Source organism: Pelophylax lessonae (genome assembly GCF_965119305.1).
Source record: "Pelophylax lessonae genome assembly, chromosome: 1".
Taxonomy (NCBI): Eukaryota; Metazoa; Chordata; class Amphibia; order Anura; family Ranidae; genus Pelophylax; species Pelophylax lessonae.
In genome coordinates this window covers 672,796,464-672,819,878 of record NC_138768.1, presented here as the reverse complement: position 1 = coordinate 672,819,878, position 23,415 = coordinate 672,796,464, and the positions used below count along the sequence as shown (strand labels likewise).

Sequence of the window (23,415 nt, the reverse complement as noted above, 5' to 3'; positions counted from 1 at the left end):
TGGTTCAGCTGCCCAACTGAGATTTCTATTAAGCTGCACTACAGGACTTTCACTGGGAGAGGAAAGGTTAGCACTCTAAGACAATCAGGGACTATTGAGTTGCACAGCTCTGTCAATCGAACACAGAGAGATTGCAAAGAAGAGCAGAGTGCACACTGATTGCCTAGCAAGGGACAGGTCTTCATTGTCCTAATTAGCAAGCTGGGGAAGGCTGGTGATGACGCTGCATTACTTAACTACAGTGGAATAAAAAAATGGGTCACTAGTCGGGCTTTGCTATTGCTGCAGAGATGCGTGCATCTTAAAGTATAACTTGTAGCTCCCTCCTAGGTAGGTGCTAGTGAGAAAGTATAGTTTTTGAGCTCTGTCTGCTTACCAGAGGGGCTGCAAGTAAATCTATACTGTTCTCTGCCTACCAGAGAGCAGGATCTGTTAGTGAGGTCTGCTCATTGTGCTCAGTATGCAATTCATTATGTCTAGAGGAATGTTTCACACTGGTCAAATAGGGAGGCATGTTGGACAGTGGGAGGAAACCTGGCGAATGGGTGCATAGGCTTTTGATACAGTCCTGATGATTGGCAGAGGGCAGGTTGCCTTGGTGCATGTTGGGATACTGTATAAAAGCCAGGAGCACATGTGCTTGAAGGTCTTTCATTGGAAAGCGGAGTCGCGGAGGGAGAGGGCGGCTGCCTTCTCCTCTGTAGAGGTGCCATGCGGTCTCGGGAGGTCGTCCTGAGGGTCGGAAGAGGAGCTGAACCCAGGGGTCCAGGGAAGCTGACTGAGAGGGGAGACACTGGAGGACCTGTTTCTACAGTATCGCAAGTACAGGAACTTATGTCAAGGGGCCTGACCTGAGGGGTGCCACCCCTGCTCTTAGGATAGTCAGTGGACGGGTGTCAGCGGGAAGAGGATGCTAATGAGACTGTCCTGAGGATAGATTATCGTCCATTAAGTAGTCTTGTCAGAGAGCCAGCAGAAGATACTTAACCCCATTCACCCTAATGGCAGGGTGAACCAACAACCTGTCTGTTTCATATCCACCAACAGAGATCAGAGGATAGAAGTCCTCAAACGATGTGAATAGTTCAATCTGAGTATCCCACTATTCCCTTCTGCCATCCCAAATTAACAAAAAAACAACAAAACAAACAACACCCTAGACCAGTGATGGCAAACCTTGGCAACCCAGAGGTTTTGGAACTACATTTCCCATGATGCTCATGTACTCTGCAGTGTAGTTGAGCATCATGGGAAATGAAGTTCCAAAACATCTGGGGTGCCAAGGTTCGCCATCACTGCCCTAGACTGCTCATTGGTGTGTTGAGCCTTTGGGAACCAGGAAGGATTCAGAGACTTTCCTAAGTAAATATGTGCTGGTAACCAGGGGAGCCCTTAAAGATAGTATCCAGCAGTCCAGCAGGTTTTTATTGCTGTCTGTGCCCCTGTTAGGGAGATTCACCCTCTCTGTTTTCCTTTTTATCATTAAAAGTGAAAGTAAAAGAAAATCCCAAATTTTGGGTTGTCCCAGGAAAGTAAGAGGGAAAATCTTCCAATGAGGACACACTAGTGGTGACTTGGGGGGCCCCAAGAGATTACCTTAATTAGCAGGGGTTTCTCACTTCCTGTTTGGCTATGGGACAGGAAGTGAAGGTTAACTTCTCCAATGGGACATAGATGGCAAAATTAAACCACACAGGGATTATAACCCTCCCTTACTCTATCCAAAATGAAAAAAGAAAAAGACTATGTGTGTAAAAAAAAAAAAAAAATCCTGCTCGCTTCCCCAGTGTGGTACAGTGTTACTATGCCAACACTGTATTGTTCTGGTCACAGTGTGTTAAACAAAAAAAAAAAAGTTATTTTTAACCACGTACTGTCACCAGTCAGTGTCCCTGATCACCATCAAACCAGTTATATGATGACGCTGTACTGCACTGGTGACAGTAGTTTAATTTCTTCATTTTCCAAAAAATTGTGACAAAAAATCTTCACAAAAAACTCGACATGCCTCTTATTAAATACCTTAAGTACTTTCCAAAAAGGGGAAAAAAGCATGATTTACAGTGCAAATATTTAGAACAATAATATGATATTTAAAGTATATCAACTCTTACTTTAAACTTGCCATCCGATGAGAATATGCTGACCCACTTGTTGTCATAATCCGCTATGATGATATCACCACTTGGGTGAACAGCCACTCCTGTTGGCCTCTGGAGTTGTCCTGGTGACCTTCCTCGGATGCCAAAGCGACTTTTAAACTGTCCATCATTTGAAAAGATCTAGCCAAGCAGAAAGAAAAATTTAATTTGGGCTAGTATGGTATTTCTTTTTACATATTGGTTATAAGATTTTGTTATTACACATACAGCTGTTGATAAAGTGGTTGTTCATATTTTATGTCTGAGGTTTACAAAGCATATCCATCTATAGTGTGTACAGACCAGTGAATCCCCCCCCCCCCTTTTTTCTTAACCGTAAATAAGGACACGTGTGTTCCAGAGGGATTTTTATGAATTTTACAGCGTTCCAGTACAGTCCAGTGTAGGAAAAATGCAGCACATTCTACTTTTTATTCTGGAACTGGAAGCACAGGTGTGAACTATGCCATTGAAAACCATACAAGCTACTTTCCATGCATTTTTACGATGCAGGAAAAAAAAAAACGCACTGGATTGCATATGGTGTGAATTGGCCCAAGGTGGAAAATGTTTTGAAATTATTTATCCTGGTCCCCTTTTTTTACATCACAAAAACCTGACCATTTAAACAGGGGTGTGTAGACTTATTTCCACTGTAGGTGACAGACACTTTAGTCTTAGCAACTAGCTAACAAGCAGTGGTGGCCAATAAAGGCCATTAATGCTTTACACATGTAAACATTGCTCAAATGTTACATGAGCACAAATATGCAGGATCTTGCTAGAAGCTACTGTCAGTAAGATCCTGCATAGAAAAATGCTGTGTGAATGAGTCCTAAACATCTGCTACAACAATGGCTCTCACCACTGGGAGATTGGTGCCCGTATCTTTCTGTGCAGGCACTGGGGAGGACTGGGTGATGCAACAAGTATAGGGGATTTATTTACTGTTGCAGGGTTTAGCATAACTGTTACAATTAGTGTTAAAGGGTATATATTGTGGTTTTGGGGGGATAAAAGTCTGTAGCTCACTTCAGGGGTTAAAGGGTTTGTTACCCCAACACTTCATATTCCTGATATGTGGCTGCTGTACCATGCACTTTTATCCTGTTCTCTTTGTATTGCTTCTTATGTGTGAAATCCCTGGTGTTCTTGCCAGTACTTCTGCTTTCCTATTAAAAACTGACCACACTAAGCAGGAGAGCACAATGTGTTCAGTTCTCTAGCGGTGCTGGGAACTCTGTGTAGTCTCCTCCAAAAGGTCTTGTCTTGACATGCCCCTGGCAATCTCAGTGTACTGTTGATTCTCTTCCCCCAGCTCATATGCAGCTGAGAACAGAGGGAATGTGAGCACTTATAAAAAAAGGGAAAATGGTATTTATAATTTTTTTTATAGATATACAAAGTATGTTTGTCTTTCAGTTCTATTTTAAACCAAATGAGTTGTTTTACAAGGTGATCGCTTACAATCACTTTAAGTAGTGTAAAGGACTAAGCGTTTGTGGATATGTTAAGCTGGACCTAACTGAAGTCAAAATTGGACTTTAATTCTGCCCCGACGGTTTTTTTACTGCTACCTAATGAGTAAACTTACTATTAGCCCTTATATACTGTACATCTGCTATCCAGAGTAGTCACCACCGAGACAGAAGTGCTGCTTGGCTGCTCAGTCTTAGGGCAGTGTTTTGGGGTTAGGGACACTTAGGTTAGTGACAAGCAGTGATTTACTTTGTTAAAAGCTTTACACCAAAAAAAATACCTCCCTGTCTTGAAGCCAACAGGCTGCCCTCTGCGGAAGGTTCAGAGTGTAAACTAGAAATCATCAAACCCGCAATGGCAGAATGAATATGACAAGTGCCTAACAAGTGGTGCAATTTGCGTAAACCCAAAAGGTCATAGAAAGTGTTTTTATAAAATAAAATTTATGAGATTTCATTTGATTACCTTCCGCTATGTCAGCAAGCCTGAGAACACAGTGGAAATTTCCACTCATTGTTTTGTGAGATCAGACTTTGAAATGAGTCCACATCCTGTGCTGCTCTATGACAGAGCAATATATAAACAAACTAGTATTCCTGTCCCCAATGGAGCTCCGTATTATGCTCATGTGTCATATGTTGCAATACAAACAGAAACAAGCAAAGACTGAACCTTCTTGTGTTTCAGATAACAAAACAGATGCAGCTCTGAAAGGATAGGCTGAGAAAATCAATGCAGAAAACAACGAGTGCTACGAAACAGCCATCTTGAAGCAAACTCCTATTACATCACACAGTGAACATACGGTACACTTGCAAACACAAAGGCATAAACAAAGCTGCAGGTCATGACTGTATAATGGGATTGAATGTCTATCCAAACCAGCACCGAGATCCACCCAACCTGAGATTAAGCCCTGCTTTCATGCTTAATAGCCCAATGCCAGAACCCCTACTGGCCACTAATGTTATTGCACTGGATTGTTGAATAGTCATAGTTATTCATTTCTTCATTAAAAATGGTCATAGCTTGCTTCATGATCATCTGAAGAAACCTTGGTTTTCTAGAACGATCTTCCTACAAGTTTACCCACACAAGATATTACCTCAACTGTTTATTTTTGTTATTTTTATATTTGTATTGGTCTCTTTGACAATGGTTTTTTTTTTTTCCAATATGGTTATGTCACCTACAATTAATAGAGATATTACTCTTCAGTAATATTAGTGACATTTTTTATTCATTTGCTATTTATCTTGGATAGGTTATAGCTTTTATTATTATTAAAATGTCAATTATTTACATATCTGTTATAATTTGTATATCCTTGTCCTATGACGAGAAAACCAATAAAAAAAAAAAAAAAAAAAAAGATTAAAGTATAATAAAACAGAAAAAAAAAACGGTCATAGCTATGTGCAGGCAATACTTCAGCAGCAGTACTCATTTTACAATTGTACATGTTCACTGCCCTGGTATTTTTCTTTACAGTACCTGGACACATTGGTTGTTGCTATCAGCAATCAAGATTTTTCCATTAGTTGATGCAGCTACACCCTGGAGATTGGTAAATTCTCCCTTGTTTCTTCCTTTTGTACCTATAAGAAAGGAAAAAAATGTGGAATATCAACAATCAGGAGGAGGTAATAGATAAAGCACCTATGACATGTTGTAGTAAATAAAACCTGTGTGTTCAGACCCAATTTTACAGTTTTGGCATCTATTTATTCCAAAAGGCCAAAGTGCGCCCCAAATTGAGCGGTGAACTACTTCAGCAAAACAAGTTACAGGTTCTATCGTTTTTGCATCCCCCTCCTGCTGAAGCATCCAAGGCAGCTGCCTCTTCTGCCTACCCTTCAGCCCAGCCTTGACAACAGCTCTGCATATCAACAAGAGTTTCAAACCGATTTTCAGGCTGTGAGATTAGATTGTTTTCATAAATCCTATGATAGATGGTAACATAAATAAATCACATTTGGATGAATAATAAACCAATACCAGTACTTTCACTGAAACAGCTTGGTCCATTCAAATTACAGGATGTGTGAATGTATTGATCCAAATAACTGTTGGTATGGTCAATGACACATTTTCAGGCTTTTTTGCTTTTTTCACATGTCGATCTGAGCACCCAGTGTCTGTAACAGAGCAGAATTAGGGCCAGTGTCTACTCGGTTTTTCTCCCTTCAGAACTGCTTCTTTCCTCAAACAAATCTATAGAAATGAAAAATCAGCTAGAACCAGATCCAACGCAGTTTTAATGCACCTGTCAATTCATTTGAAATTATTTGAGAAGCGTCTCAAACTGCATGCAAGCTCAAAGGCGCTTTGCGTGAGTGAGCCATTTGTTGTCTAAACAATTAGATTGGAGCACTGTGACAAAATTAACAAAAATGTATTTGATTTTTATGAGCACAGCGTATTTGGGTTTGCTTTCCAGCCTACAAAATTTAGTAAACTGCCAAACATTCAGCACATTGTCCAGAGTACGGGGACGTTGAGGTGCATGCCACCTTGTGGACTTCTCTCTTTAGTTTACAAATATATTTAACTGAGAATTTGGAGCAAAGCTATTGCTATACCTCTGGTGTTCAGACGCTGGAGCTTTTGGTCTCCTGCAGCTGTAGAGTCATATGCAGCTACTTTGCCCACCCTCCCCTCCTACTGCCCAGTCACAGAGCGATTTTTATTATGTAAACCTATTCATAAAACACAAAGGCTTCTGTGACTGGACAACAGACTCCTGTCAGAGTACCAGGAATATAGCGATAGTTATACACCCGGTGCTCAGTAAAACGGTCAAATGCACTGTAAAATGTAAAAGATAAATACACAAAAGTGGCATGCACCTCACTGGACTTAACCCATACAGAGCCAGCAGATTTAACAAATGGGCTGAATTCCTGGAGTTCCACTTTAATGGACCAGACCTGGCAAAACATATAAATCAACCTATTAATATTACCACTGGGAAAAGTAGACACCATGGGGTTGATTTACTAAATTGGAGAGTGCAAAATCTAGTGTAGCTCTGCATGGTAGCCAATCAACTTCTAACATCAGCTTGTTTAATTAGGCTTGGACAATAAAACCTAGAAGCGGATTGGTTTGTATGCAGAGCTGCACCAGATGTTGCACCCTCCAGTTTTAGTAAATCAACCCCAATGACTAGATATCATGGTGATCACATGAGCCTGAATGGCATGTGTTAGAAGGTATCAATCTGTGTGAAATCAGCTTCCATGTAGTTATCGATGCTGGGGGATGTTCTTGATGTTCCATTAGAGCTGAGAAAACTATGGATGGGGGGGGGGGGGGGGGTAAAAGATTTTTAGCCCTACCGAAATAAAAGTACAGTTGAATGCGATCTAATTACAAGCTGCAGCATGACCTGGATGTATGAAGAGTTTCGCAGACAGACAGGTAGGCCCAGCTCACACAAATGTGATTTGCTTTAAAGTGGCGAATATTACTATACTTGTGGCATTGCGAGCACAGATGCATAAGGAATCAGTGTTTTGTGAATTTAATGAAGTTACAGATTTTTTTTTCTAGTTTTAGTAAAAACATTACTTCATAAGCGGAAGACAATGAATTGGAAGGCTCTCCAGCTCTGCCTCTATTCATAACTTCCTGGTAGTAGGAGGGCATCTATTTTATATTAGACTAGACATTAAGCCTGTTAAATTAACGGGCGCTAGAACATATGTGGTCAAACATTTGTAAAAACAGAAAACTTTGCATGATAAGCTCGTGTTAAATAATGCTCATTCCCCACATAACCAGCATGATTTATAACATAAGCTCTATTAACACATCTGCTTCTGGAGGTGGACATTTGTAAAAACATACTTGTTCCAGTTAAGCGAGAGCCTCTGTCAGCTCTGCGTCCCTGTTGCCCTAGCAACATCGGGGACATGCACAGAGCTGACTGAGCGGCTCTAGCTTATCTCGTTCTTTTTTCTAACAACACGAGAGCCACATGACGTAGCCAGCTCTGCGCATAGCGTCCCTGTTGCCCTAGCAACATCGGGGACACGCACAGAGCTGACCGAGCAGCTCTCACGTGCGAGCGCGCACCCGCCGCGTGCCCACGCACACCCGCCGCTTCAACAGTTTCGCCTGGTGTTCTATCAGATTTCCCTACCCCATCAGATTTCCCTACCTATGTAATTTCCGGGTTGAGATCAGCTGTGGATTCGTCATGCAGCAGCTTGTAGCCGCGTCACACGTCCTATTGGGCATGCGCAGAATAGGTAGGGAATTATGATAGCATCGTAAGGGGTCAGACAAAACTCCTAGTGTGCATGCACCGGCGCATGCGCACCAACGTGTTGGGCAGCGGGATCTCTTATAACAAACATCCATCCAATCTCCATTGCACACACTGCGCTGACCCGACAATCCGATCTCCATGCCCCACACTGCGCCGACCCGGCAATGAGACAGTGGGCGAGCGCGTGTGGGTAGGGAATAGGATTGTTGGATCAGCGCAGTGTGTGCCATGGAGATCGGATGTATGTTTGTTATAAGAGATGCCGTTGCCCGATCCGTTGGAGCGCATGCGCCCACTCATGCGCAGTAGAACTTGTGCCTCAGCCCTTACGATGTTATCAACATTCCCTACCTATTCTGCGCATGCGCAGTAATACGTGTGACACGGCTACAGCTGGTGCATGACGAACCTGCACCGGAAATTACGTAGGTAGGGAAATCTGATGGGGTAGGGTTTTCTGACAGAACACAGGCCGCCCGAAGTCTCTGCGCTCCAAGTCCCAACGGCTGTCCGTGGGGCACATGCGCAATAGCGCAATCCCACGGACACAGGGACTGGACGCAGAGACACTTGTACTTTATATGTATAGATATTCGACCCCCCTCGATAATAGGGATTATAGTAAATATTGGGCCCCTCTCATATATAAATAGTAATGTATGGTATATACTGGGCCCCTCTACTGACTTCAGTCCATATACAGTATATACTGGGCTCTTCTCGTATATAAATATATGGTATATACCAGGGCCCCCTTGCATATATTACAGAACTTTAGTATATACTGGGCTCCCTCGTAAATAAATATGGAAGTTTAGAATATACCGGGCCACCTCCTATATAAATATGAATGTATAGTATATACCAGGCCCCCTCGTACATAAATATGGATGTATGGTATATAGTACCCCTCCTCATATATATAGATGTATAGTATATCCGGGACCCCTCGTATATAAATATGGATGTACAGTATATACAGGGCAGCGGCACCCCATATCTCCCAATGTGCTGATAATCCTTGCCCAGCTTCTGCAGGTGACAGTACCATTGTATCCTCTCCCATCATATAACATGGAGATACAATACATGACACCCCCCCCCCCCAATCATATAGCATGGAGATATAATACATGATCCCCATCATATAACATGGAGATATAATACATGATCCCCCCCCCATCATATAACATGGAGATATATGATGAGGGGAGTGGATCATGTATTATATCTCCATGATATATGATTGGGGGGGGGGGGATCATGTATTATATCTCCATGTTATATGATTAGGGGGGGGGAGGGGATCATGTACTATATCTCCATGTTATATGATTGGGGGGGGAGGGGATCATGTATTATAACATGGAGATATAATACATGATCCCCTCCCCCCCCCCCGCATCATATGACATGGAGATTTAATACATGATCCCCTCCCTCCCCCCATAATAGAACATGGAGATATAATACATATTGGAGGAGCCTTGTGATAGGAGGCACACTGCTGTGGGGGGGTGGGGGTCACCCATAGGACCAGCCTATGTCCTGGCACTGTACACAGACATAAGAAGAAGAGGGGGGTGCTGAGGAGGATCGGTTACCACAGGTAACAACCCCACTCCCCTCCTCCAGGCCTACACACTCCGAGCTGTTGTGGTGTAGGCTGGCGTGGCATGCTGGGAGTTGTAGTCCCTCAGGTGACGGGAAGAGACAGGCAGGGTTTCCTCGGCTTCCTCTGGGCCCAGTCTGCCAGGTGCACGCACAGCCCGAGCACCCCCCTCAGCCGCCTCTGCAATGCGGCCCCGACATGGTGGTGCCTGACATGCTCACCATGGTGTCCGGCGGTCGGTTTGTCTGGTAAGAATGAGGGGTGAGCTGCCTTGGCTGGTCCGCTGGCTACAGACTCCGGCTGAAAGGAGGACGCCCCAACACTGACCCGCTGCAGCCGGCCGCCCGAAGTCTCTGCACTCCAAATCCCAACGGCTGTCCGTGGGGCACATGTGCAGTAGCGCAATCCCACGGACACAGGGACTGGATGCAGAGACACTTGGATTATATTATTATAGATTACTAGATTTCTGATCAGACTTTTTTATATGCAGTACAACCTATGCCAGGCTGCCTGCAAGCCTGCAACCAAAAATGTGCATAATGGAAGGAAACAATCTGAGAATCTCATCATTCCTACAAAAACAAATGCTCTCTTGTGTGGGCCCCTTCGGCCATTGATAGATACAGAAAGCTCTATAGTTCACTTTGCATAATTTGCTTTACATTCTCAAGTTTAAAGATACATTTCAGGAAAACAGATAAATACACAGATTGAACATATATATGAAGTTCTTTACCTGTCAAAGGACTTTTATTTTTGTCCATCCAGTCCTAAAATGTATACAGCTCCATACCTATGCACAGCCAGCTATATGATACCACTTACAGTTAAAGTATATCTGAAGCCAAAACTTTATTTTCCATTTCAGATAAAGCAGGACAGAGTTAAAACCACTGTCAGTTTTTTCCATCTGTGTCAAATTAGGAAGATTCCCCTTCACATACTGTCCTGTGGACTGAACAGGAAATGAAAGGACCTCCTTCAAGTGTGAGGAAAACTCTTTCTTGAACAGTGGTCTATTCCTGTTCTGCTGGCAACTCAAAAGTTTTGGATTTGCCCTCACTTTCAGCACACTTTGATTCCCAGTCCTGGCTTTCCCCACTCCTTTTCTGCTCTACAAGGATTGGCAAGAAGCTAATTCTAAGGCAACTGACATTTTTCCTATTTTAAAGAAATATCACTTTCTTTTATAGTACTCAGCTCCCGATTGTACATAGTACATGTAGTACTTTGTCCGATCTTCCTAGGAGCCCTGTAATGCTAGCTGCAATGTCAGTCAGCCCCCACCCCTCTTGGTGCACACCAACCCAACACCGTAGCTAGCAGGGAAATGGCTGCTTCACTAGCATGTGCCTGATATGTCAGATCTCCCTTTGGATTCCTTTTGCTGGCATTCACTTTGGGCAAGTGATTGGAGCCCGAGACAAGCATTTATAATCAAAGCAGCCATCTCCCAGTTAGTTGCAGTATTGGCTGGCCATGTGTCAAGGAGAGCGCCCTGTTCAACATTGCAGCTAGCTTTACAGGGCACCTCGGAGATGGATCAAAATACTATATAACAGGGGTGTGCAAACTTTGGCCCTCCAGCTGTTCAGGAACTACAATTCCCATCATGCCTAGTTATGTCTGTGAATGTCAGAGATTTACAATGCCTTATGGGAATTGTAGTTCCTGAACAGCTGGAGGGCCATAGTTTGGACACCCCTGCTATATACAGTAAAACCTTGGATTGAGAGTAACTTGGTTTGATAGCGTTTTGCAAGACAAGCAACATTTTTTTTTAAATTTTGACTTGATAAACAAGCGGTGGCTTGATATACGAGTACTGTCACGTCACAATTGAGTATAAACGAGAAGAGAGGCGCCTCTAAGCGTAGCAATATGGTTACATTTAATGAAGGTTCAACGTTTAGCAACTCACATGGTTGATGATTAAGAGGCACATCTAAGTATGCAGGCATCCGGGGTAAATCTGTCCACATAGATTATCCTCCACACCGCCATTAATGTCATCCCTTCCACACTGCACTCCACGACCGCTTCAAGCCTTGTTTTCAGATCGCTCTACTGCAGGGTAGTCTTCCCGGTCACAACTGCAGATTGACGGCGGTGAGAGCCGGATGGTGAGGAGGATGGTCTATGTGGACAGCTTTATCCCGGATTCCTGCATTCTAAGATGTGCCTGTTTTAATAACTAACCATGTGAGTTGCTAAAAGTTGAACCTTCATTAAATGGAACCATATTGCTACACTTGGAGGTGCCTCTCTTCTCTTTTATACTCTGTAGCTCCTGCTGGATTTTGCTTCTAATCCCCTTGTGGGGGGCGATTTGTGGATGGGCATTTTATGGTTACACAACCTATCACATTGCTATAATCTTTTTATATGGACTATAAACTGAAGGACTTATGAAAAAATGGTTGTGGAACGAATCATCTGAGTTTCCATTATTTGGGGAAATTCACTTTGATATAAAAGTGCTTTGGATTACAAGCATGTTTCCAGAACGAATTATGCTCGCAATCCAAGGTTTTACTGTATATGCTTTTTCTCATCAGAAACTGACTATTGTAAAAAAAAAAAAAAAAAAGTTACTTCTTTAAACTATACATATGATTTATTAATAAATATAGGGCTCCATTAAATGTGTTTCTCTTATATCAGCCTGGAGTTAACATTTAATAACTGATAAACCTAGAAGAAATTTTTGAAAGGAAATTTATATAGGACAGGTATCGCTAAATGGCACACCGTGGTCCGAGTGACAATCTCGTCCACACCACCATGGCCGCACCATTTAGCTGCCTGTGTGTCCTCTGTTCCTCCCACAACTACCGCCAACCTCGTAGCAGGGCAGGGAGCAAGAGAGGTGCGATCGGTCTGCATGGAGAGTGGGAGCTGCTCCACTTTTCAAGTTATATTGGTTGCTATGACATGGGGCGGTCCTAGCAACCAATCACCCACTTGTTAACAGGAGAAATTAGGAAGCTCCCACCATCCATCAAGATTGATAGCACCTCCCGCTCTATGCTTGGAAAGGTAGGACAGGAAGAGGAGTGATGAGCATACTGATGTAAAGGATGGGGAGCTGTGCTCTTAAGATGGGCAGTTTAAAGGGGGACATTGGCATGTAACAAGAGGGCTATGTAAACAGGGAGTTCTATAACATAAAAGGGGGCTGTACTGTACAAGGGGGACCTTGATGTGGCTGGGACGGTTGTGAAAATGGGGGGGGGGGGCGATATAAAATAGGAGAATGCTATATAAAAAGGGGGGGGGCTGTGATATAAAAGGAGGTGCTATAATGTAAAGGAGTAACTAGAACCTAAAAAAGGGGGGACTTTTATGTGAAAGGAGGCTGTAATCTAAAGGGGGACTGTGATGCAAACTGGGGGACTATGAAGCAAAAGGGGGGGGGGGCACTGCAATTTAAAGATGGAGGACTGTGATGTAAATATTGCTCTGTGATGTAAATGGGGGGGATTAGGATTCAAAGAGGGGCTGTGATGTGAAGGGGGCTGAGTAATAACACAAACATTAGATTTTAACCTACTTTTTACTGGGAAAAAAAAATTGTTAACTGGACCTCCAATAAGGATATAATCCCTTTCCATGCATTAAAACACTAAACAACTCAAAACATGTAAAATCTTGGAAATTATAGGACAAACAACTTACCAACTCGGAAAATCAAGTCATCTTCTATGGGATTTTCTTTCCTTTTGCCCGTACTATACATACTTGCTGGCCTCTTCACAGCTTTCTGTTTGACGTGCCCACTGCCTGGAGATTTCACCCTCCTTTTTACACCTTCTGTTGTAGGCGACACATCTGCAGACTTTACTACTTTCAGCCTAAAGGGGCTTCCTTTTATATGTTGTTCATACAGTCTCAATGAAAGAGTAAAGTCACCCTCTTTTGGAATCGTATACAAATACTCATAGGTGCCGTTCTTATTGTCTAATATTTCCCCATCTGTAACGCTCCCATCGGGGGTGCACAGCTCAGCTGAAATGTAGGCACTGCCAGTTTTACAGAGTTCCCCGTCTTTGTCCTTTGTGGTAATTGTAACAGACATAGGCTGACCAACCACACTCTGCCTTAACCCTTCACCAGTGGCCACTGTCTCAGAAGCCACAGCATTTGTAGTAAGTATCGTCCCAAGGTTGTGTATAGATTTTTTTAGTCCATCAGTTTCAACTATAAAGTCCAACTGGTCATTTTCATGAGGTTGTAATGGAAAGTCCTGATCGGCCAACTCATTCAGCTTATCGCTCATTTGCTTTTTCACTAGCAAGACTTCTGTTTCTGTCCCATGGTTGAGTGCTTGTGCTGTAAAAGTGCTACAACTTTTTATACTTTCCTGTCCCTCAATTAACGTGTCGAGCTGTGCCTGGAGGACCTGCGGGGAAAGTACGGATTGCACAAATTACTCAGCGAATCAGCATAAGCCAATGAAACCTAAGCAATAGTTAAAGACAGAATGATTGGGCGATACAAGATAAGTAATTGGATTAGGTAATGTTTTTGTAAGCCAGGAACCAAAGCTTGCCCCGCCTTTATGTTTTGCTAGTTAAAAGTATACTAAGCAACATGCCTTTCCCAATAAGGAATAAGTAAACACTCACTTTATGTTTCAGTCCATAGTTCACTTCCAGTTCCATGAGTAGGACACTCTTCCGTACATTTAATGTTTTCTGCAAGTCCTCAAAGGTGGAATGGATTTCATCTACAATGCTTGACTTTTGTGTAGCTAGCTGATTGATGATTTCGGAAACAACCTGAAGGGCTGAGTCTATTTCTGGTAACCTAAACATGTTACATAAATCTTTAGAAGAAATATATCATGTGAAATATAAGCAGGACATAAAAATGATGTGAAAATTACACTCTGAAAACTAAAAACACGTTTAAAGTAAACCTTTCACACATATGGACAATTCATGAAACTAACTTAAGAGGAAGTAAACCCTCCTCTGATACTTTTACCTATAGGTAAGCCTATATTAAGGCTTACCTGTAGGTACTGTAAATATCTCCTAAACTTGCACCGTTTAGGGGATATTTACCTTACATGCAGCTATTGACGTCACTGGTGCATGCGCTCTGAAGGAACAGCCGCTGGTGCCGTTTCTTCAGAGCCCTGTGCCGTGACCGTCGGCTCCCGCGCACGGGAGTGACGTCACCGCGGCTCCGGCCAATCAGATGGCCGGATGCCGCAATCCCGGAAGACGGGCGACTGGACATGTCGCCCGTCATACAGGTGAGCGGGCGGCACAGCGGGGGCTCATTCTTAGGTAAGTATTTCATAATGAGCTAGTATGCGATGCATACTAGCTCATTATGGGTTTCTCTTTCAGGTTGCAGCAAAAAAAAAAAAAAAGTTTCATGGGTTTACAACCTCTTTAAAAAGCAGAACTTCACTCTCTCAATCAACACAGATTATTTTTAATCTTTAGGCTAAGTTCACATGTAGGTGTTTTGGGGCGTTTTTCTGCTCTAGAATCAGCTCAAAAAATGCCCAACAAGACAACTCCTATTCATTTCAATGTCCCCTGTTCACATCTGAGCGTTTTGATGTTTTAGCAAAAAAAAAAAAAAAAAAAAAAGAACGCTGAAAAAAGTACATGAGCTTCTTTTTGGGCAGATTACAGGCATTTTTTTTATTTTTTCCCATTGGTCACTTGTCAACCTAAAAAAACGCCTGCACAAACATACCTGAAAAAACGCCCATAAAAACGCCTGAAAAAACACCTAAAAAACACCTGTAAATAGCAACGCCAAGATGTGAACGTAGCCGTTCAGCGCTAGCACTAGTAAACAGAAAGCAAAATATATCATATTGGTTTTTTTTTGTTTCGACCTTTTTTTTTGTACATTTCTTACAGTTATTTCCTGGTTTCCAGGCCTAAGCAAAGTATGTCATACTGTACATCCAAGAGGAATCTTCAGGATGGAAGGGGGTGGGGGGCTCTCAGCTAAGCATACCCACCGTATGCATGCCTGAGTTAAGGGCAGATGGATTCCAGGAAGTAAATGCTACATTAATCACCTGCCCTTACTCAAGATGGCCACGGACAGAAATGTTAGGGGGTGTTCTTCAAAGTGATTTCTCAGCAAAATAAACCATAGAGAAATAGATGGATCTGGGACATTGCTTTGAATATTTAAAATAATGAAATCAAGCTTTTGGTTTGCAGAGCTCAGATGCAGTGTCGTTTTGTTTTCAGTAGAAGTTGCATAGGGTTCCGGCAGCATAAATCGTTTGTTACCTCAACACTTCATATTCCTGATATGTTCCTGCTGAACCATGTACTTGTATGAGAAAATATCCTGTTCTCTATGTATGCTTCCTTTATATAAAACCCCTGGTGTTCCTGCCAGTCCCTCTGCTTTCCTATTAAAAACTGACCACACTAAGCAGGAGAACACACCGTAGTCAGTTCTCTACCTATGCTAGGAACTCAGATGGCTCTCTTGTCCTGACACTCCCTCCCTGCACAGCCATTCACTGGGAAGCTCAGCGTGCAGCTGCTTCGCCTCCCCCCAGCTCCTATGCAGCGGAGAGCAGAGAGAATATGATCACTTATAAAAAAAATAAGAAAAAAAAAGGGATTCATAATGTATTTTTATATAGCTATACACAAATGTTTTGCCTTTTATTTCTATTTTAAACTGAATGGTTTGTTTGCAAGTTGATCATTTACAATCAGATGGATTCCAGGAAGTAAATGCTACATTAATCTAGGGTGACCAGATGTCCCCGGTTACCGAGGACAGTCCCCGGTCCAAGTCTGTCCCCGGTTTTAGGGCTGAGTTAATGTAGACAGGGCATCCCATGCTGGCTGGGAAACAGCCTGGTGGCTCAGATGCAGACGCCCCCTGCTGGACGATCGCACTGCCACTCCTGCTGCTGTTCAGTGGAGGAGAGGCAGAGCCAAAAATTTACTGTGTGGAGGGTTGAGACTGGGAGGTGAGCAAATAGGGGTTGGGGGGGTTGATTCTGTTTGTACACAGGAGTCAGAGCGGATGCAGCTGCATGGAGAGATTGTGAGGTGGCTGCATAGATAATCTGTGAGAAAAGGGTGCAGAGGTGAGCTATGGATTTGGGGCAGAAGTGTCCTCAGTGCATAAGCAAACCCCTGCACTCTATGCCTAACACTCTTCTGTATATTATGTAGTCCTGTGCCTAGCGCTCTGTGTATTATGGAGTCCTGTGAACAGGTCTCTGTGTATTATGCACTTCTGTGCCCAGCGCTCTGTGCATTATGCACTCCTGTGCCCAGTGCTCTGTTTTATGTAGTCCTGTGCCCAGCGCTCTGTGTATTATGCAGTCCTGTGTCCAGCGCTCTGTGTATTATGTAGTCCTGTGCCCAGCGCTCTGTGTATTATGTAGTCCTGTGCCCAGCGCTCTGTGTATTATGTAGTCCTGTGCCCAGCGCTCTGTGTATTATGTAGTCCTGTGCCCAGCACTCTGTGTATTATGTAGTCCTGTGTTCAGCACTCTGTGTATTATGTAGTCCTGTGTTCAGCACTCTGTATTATGCAGTCCTGTGCCCAGCGCTCTGTATATTATGGAGTCCTGTGCCCAGTGCTCTGTGTATTATGCAGTCCTGTGCCATTTGCCAATAAAAACATTTATATATATGTCCCCAGATTTCTTTTTAAAAATCCGGTTACCTTAAATTAATCATCTGTCCTTACTAAAGATGGCCATGGACAGAAATGCTAGGAGGCGTTTTTCAAAATGATTTCTCGACAAAATAAACCATAGAGAAATAGATGGATGTAGGATTCCGCTTTGAATATTTCTAATTAATGAAATCGAGTTTTTGGTGGTCAGATGCAGTGTAGTTCCGCTTTCATGAGGTTCAGGCAGCTTAAAAATATTTCCTGTAAAATTTGAGCATTACCCTATCAGTGTGTCTCGAGTTTCCATTTGCCCCTTTCAGAGGGAATGTACAATTTTACCGATTCAGGGAAAAACTCAAACCTCTCCTCCTATACACCAAATATTTACCTTTTCCATGCTCCTTCACCACTCTGTCTTCTGTAACCCTCAGAAATATCACGTACTTCTGGGTATGTGGCTTTTACACTTTCCCCTGAGCATGCGGCGCCCATGCCTGAGCAGCCAATTTCCCAATCTGAACACAGTCAAATGGGGGAATGTAAACGTCATTAACACTAAGTGAAACAGAGCTTACGAAGGGATCACACACACATTACTCTGTCCAGCAAAAAGTCAGGGTGTAAGGCCTCGATTACATGGGTGGCAGTCTCTACTGCCCATCTGAAAAGCAAACCCCTGCAAATAAGGCCTAACTGTCAGGGGTGCTTCAGAGGAGACTTTTTTTATTTTGTTAATGTTTAATAAATAAACTGTGACCACTTTTAGTCTGCCTTGTGGTGTTATAGTGTTGTATCCTTCTCCTTGGCTGTCATGGCAAATAACGCCTTGAATTGAGCCATTTGCAGTTATTTAAGCACCAATGCCCATTGCTCAATAACAAAGCTATGCTGGTACATTAGAAGCCAGTCTTGCTGGCAGGAGAAAGATTAATTGCAGTACCTTTTCTTAACGGCATCCAGCTGAGCCTGCAGCGCTGCCTTATGTTGTTCCACCACATCTTTGAGTGGAACTGTGGGGTGCTCGGCATGCTCCCCTCCAGTACAGTCTTGGCACATAGCAGTTTCACATGACTGGCAGTAAAATTCCATTACCTGCAGCAGAACATAAAATAACAGATTTAGATTATTTTTGGAAATGGGATTACATAAAGTAGGCACTACTTTTGCACATCAATTTCAGCCAAAAAAATGTTCTATCCAGTAGCGCTTCCTCCATGCTTGCTGCCTGTGCATAGAGGCTGCCATACTAGATCTCTTTCCTCCCGCTTGATTGGACACTGCAGCCTGGTAGAAGAGAGAGGGGAGGAAGCTGAAATTTTATTTGGTGTACCAGCAGCTAAGGACTTTAGCCCAGATATGGACCTACGCGAGTCGGGGCAAGAGAGACAGCAGTCTCAGAGCCCAAGAATGAATTCCAAACCTGAGCCAACAAAGAGGTCAGTGTGGGGGCAATGATGGAGGGCAACTAAGATTTGTGCATGGTACCACATTTTGCATGTTTTGCAGTGCCATGATCTTTGAATAGCACATCAACACACTAAAGTAACCCATGGTAACACACTACAATGCGCTCTGATGCATTGTGTTGAGTAAAATCGTGGCTTTTTTTCCCTGCTGGTGCATTCGCAGCTCATTCAAAATAAATAGGCTGCCTTGGAATGTGACCCCATGCACCTTAATGCACTGCAAAGATGTGAAGGGTGCCTTACGGGTATTCATTACCTCTCACAAGGAGGACAGTAGTCCCACTTATAATGCCTTCAGCCTCTCACCTTGCAGTCTAATTATTCTGGGAAAGGAAAATGAGGAAATGCTTTATGGGACAGTAGACCGGATCAACCCTACAATATTATAAACTTAATACCTAAAAAATAACTTAGACACCACACACCATCCGTTTTGGATAAATATTTATAGGCCGCGGCCGTTTATTATTTGTCTTAAAGATAAATATAAAATTCAACACAATCAAGAATGTATAAACACAGTAACAACAACCCAATCACCACGATCCAGGCTGCAAATAAATAAATATACTTAAAAAATGTATCCATTCATCCACTTAATAAACCAAGCGTCCCCCTTTGTAACAAAGGTGACCCACAAATAATAAACTTTTGGCCGCGACAGCCAAGGGAGGGTGGGGGGGAAGAGAAATGATTCTTCTTGTTCTTCTGAGGTGGTCTGAGATTTTAGGCGGCAGTGAAGCCCCTTAAATAGCCCTAAAATGTGAACTAGAGCTAACCGGCTGACAGTTTAGGCGGTTAATTTTGAGCGGGAATCGGGGTGAGAGCCCAAATCTCCCCAGATACAGGGGGAGTTTAGGCAGGAAGAGCAAGGGTGAGCTCTAAATCTCCCCAGATACTAGTTTTTTGAGCGGGAAAAGGAGGCAACCTCAGGTAGCCAGGTCAAAAGTTCATTCACCTGATCACCACAGAGGCCCTATTCTCTATCTACCTATTAAACTATAGCCTATTGAACCTAACCCGCCCTGTCACTATCCCATGAGGAAAATGGAGGCATATTTATGCCCTTTTTCCTTTCATTCTGCCTGCATGGTATTATTTTGGCCTAGGCAAAGTTACCAAACCGATGCTTACAAACTACTTTTTAAAATAAAAGTATGGCCAAAGCTTTTCCGGGCTGTGCTGCCCTTTAAGGTCACTTGAGTAAATTCTCTATTGTATTCTCAAACCCAGAGTTAGCCAATAGACTATTCCTGGATATCGTTTGAACTATCAGAATCATGCCAGGCTCGGGAGGATCCAGACGATATTGATAGCTGGCTCAACCAGTCAAGTACACAGCGGAGAAGTGGAGCCAGCCATGCCTGCCTTCTCTCCAACCTGATTCTCCAGTGAGTGCTGAACGAGCAGAGCGGAGGAGCCATTGTTCTCCGAGAAGGCAAAGATCTGACTAGCAGGAGTCATGTGAGTGCTCAGCTCTTGGTTTCAGAGTTGGCGTGAGACAACTGCAGTGTCACAGCACTGCTGCAGCATGGCGGTGAGTATGTATGTTCGATTATTTAATAACCCCAATTTCTCCTTTCGTGAGCTTTTTAAAAAATGTTACCCTTTCTGTATATTGTGAGGTCAGAATATTCCTCACATATACTTGTACACATGTATATGTCTGGTATATGAGTATACATATAAATGAGCAAGAGGTAGCTAATGAAACAGAGCTGCAAAGATACAGAAATCCTGCAGCCTTTGGAGGGAAGTGTACATGTTTCAGCTATTACAAAATAATCCCAAACTCCATCACTATAGGTTTCAATTTTATCTACAGGTAGTATTATAACAAAACAATGGCAAACCTGGCACTAGCTCAAAATTTGGATGATTGCTGCTAAGCTTGATGTACAAAGGAATCAGTGATTAGTTCACAATTAACAAGGTCAATGGGATTTGTTAGGTTAAACAAGATTGTATATACAGCAGTTAGAATTAATCCCCAGCCTATTTAATCAGCTCCTTTCACTTCTTTCTGCTCATTTCTGCTAGTAGAGTAAGCCATTCACATGGAAATACTGAAGGGAATCCCATTCACAGAGACATTTATTAAAGTTTATTAAACCTAAAACTACAATTATTATATTGCAAAATGCCTATTCTTAGATAGGTTTTTCTTTTTTTCAATTCGATTTACCAGTTCATCTGGCCAGTAAAGCCGCTCATAGGGGAGTTTTTTTTTTTTGTTCAACGGGTTTGAACGAAAAAAAACAAAAAACATTCTGAGGATTCCCCTATCCACACATTTAATGATGGGGGAAATCCTCCCCACTGAGTTCTTGTTCTTAGACAGCTGGAAAACTTCCCTCCCTGCCCATACATGGATTGAAATTCAGCTGATCCTTACTGAACTTAAAGCGGAGTTCCACCCTCAAAAATAAAATTTCCCCATCCGCTTGCTCTAAATTACCTGAAAAAGAATTGGATAATTAAACATTTTTTTTTGATTCACTTAACTTGTTTTTAAAGAAAATATACTTACCTTCCTTCCTCTTCCTCCCTCTGCGGACACGGCCACCGACGTCACTTCCTGCTTGCATTGACTCCTGGGAGATGAGCGTCATCGATCCCAGGAGTCAATGCGCCTGCACCGGCCCTGCTCGTCACTTGATGCAGGTGCGTCATTCCCTGCTAAACAGCTTCTGGGCATGTTCAGTCTGCTTCTCTCACCCAACAAATTAAATTCAAAATACTAACAACTTACAAAGCCATCCAAAACTCTGCCCCCAGCTACATCATTAACCTATTAAAATACCAACCTAATCGTTCTCTTTGTTCCCCCCAAGAGCTCCTGCTCTCTGGTTCCCTTTTCAACGCCTCCCACACTCGCCTCCAGGACTTTTCCTGAGCCTTTCCTATCCATTGGAACTCCCTACCCCAATCTGCCTGACTATCTCCTACTCGGTTTGCTTTTAGACAAACTCCGAAAGCTCATGGCGACGGGGGCGGCTAAAACTTTTTTTTTTCCTATTTATTTTATTTAATTTTTAATTTTAACACCGTTTAAAAAAAAAAAAAAAAAAAATCTGATCACCTTTAATGCTGTCACAAGCAATGTAAACATTCCTTGTGACAGCAATATGTAGTGACAGGTACTCTTTATGGAGGGATCGAGGGCCTAATAGACCCCCTCCACTACACTTCCATGTATTCAAAAAGCTGAAAATGGCATTTTTGAATACATTTATTTTTTGAATCTGATGCCTTATGCAGCCGAGTAACCCAGATGGGACGTCATGGAGGCTGCCTCCGGATTAAGTTATCGGAGACCCGATCGAAGCAGCATCCGGCTTAGATCGGGACTCCATCCAGGCGGCGGACGCGCCGACTGGTTGCTTGGGGTCTCCCGGTGGGACGGGGGACCCGGGCAGAGCTGCGGAAGGTGGCGGGAGGGGGTGTCCCCTCCCGCTCGCCGGAGTAACGATTGAGTGGCTCCCGAGCCACATCGGTCATTACCGCTGAAAAACCGCCCTCCGGCTCTAAACAATGGTATCGGAATGATGCCTCTAGCTAGAGGCATCATCCCGGTACAACCACGGAAAGTCAGCCGATGTAGAGCTACTAGATTTTGTGTGAAGTGGTTAACCACTTTACCACCGGAGGATTTTGCTGTCTTCCGTCCAGGCCACTTTTTGCGATTCGGCGCTGTGCGACTTCAACTGACAATTGCGCGGTCGTGCGACGCCGTACCCAAACGAAATTTACGTCCTTTTTTTCACACAAACAGAGCTTTCTTTTGGTGGTATTTGATCACCTGTGCGATTTTTACTTTTTGCGCTATAAACAAAAAAAGAGCGTTTATTTTGAAAAAATAACAATATTTTTAACATTTTTTTATATGAAATTCCCCCCAAAAAAGATGTAAAAACCAATTTTTTTAAAAATTTTTGGCCAATTTGTTTTATGCTACATATGTTTGGTAAAAAAAAAATCGCAATAAGCGTATTTTGATTGGTTTGCGCAAAAGTTATTGCGTTTACTAACAAAGGGAAAGATTTCTGTCATTTTTGGTGTTTTTTTTTTAACGCGTAATGGCGGCGATCTGCGATTTTTTTTGCGGGACTGCGACATTGCGGCGGACAGACCGGACCCCTGACTGACATTTTTGACACTTTTGGGGGTACCAGTGACATTACTGCAGTAATCAGTGCTATAAATATGCACTGTTACTGTAAAAATGACACTGGCAGGGAAGGGGTTAATTTTATTGGAGAGGGAGGGGTTAATGTATGCCTGGTGCTTACTGACGTGTAGGGGGGGAGGGGACTGAGTGAGTCATGGACAGATCGGATGTCCAGCTATGCTGAACAGTCCGATCTGTCACTCCCTGTCACTATGGAGATCCGCCCGCTGTGTTTACACACAGCGGGCGGATCTCCAGACTCGATCCCCGACGATCGGGTAAGAGCAGCGGCGATCGCCGCTGCTCCTCCCCTGGCCCGACTCCCGCTGTGAATGAAAACAGCGGGAGCGAGCCTCCAGCGGCGCGCAAGCGCCGCCCAGAAGGGGGAGTGTCCAATCACGTTAATACTACGTGGCTGGACGATAACGAACTACTCTGCTGCAGTAGTATTACTGTGAGCGGTTGTAGAGTGGTTAAAGCAACACTTTGAAAACACATCAGATCTTAATGGGGAAAAGATAATGCTGAATATCTATACTGATATGGATTGGGTAACGTGTTCGGAATGAAAAGAATGGCACATCGTTTAATGGAAATGAAAATTATCGACCTACAGAGGGCAGAATTTAAAGACC

General features: G+C 43.2%; 1 protein-coding gene across 3 annotated transcripts in view; it reads right to left on the bottom strand.

The window, feature by feature from the left end:
• TRIM2 (tripartite motif containing 2) overlaps window positions 1-23,415 on the bottom strand; it is a 229,513-nt gene that overhangs the window by 15,683 nt on the left and 190,415 nt on the right. For all 3 annotated transcript variants that reach the window (XM_082257346.1, XM_082257345.1, XM_082257344.1), the window contains exons 4-8: window positions 18,084-18,235; window positions 14,140-14,320; window positions 13,190-13,913; window positions 5,115-5,218; window positions 2,115-2,282 (exon numbers count right to left, since the gene is read on the bottom strand). In XM_082257346.1, the coding sequence (XP_082113472.1) occupies window positions 2,115-2,282; window positions 5,115-5,218; window positions 13,190-13,913; window positions 14,140-14,320; window positions 18,084-18,235 (1,329 nt within the window). The remainder of the gene's footprint in view (window positions 1-2,114; window positions 2,283-5,114; window positions 5,219-13,189; window positions 13,914-14,139; window positions 14,321-18,083; window positions 18,236-23,415) is intronic.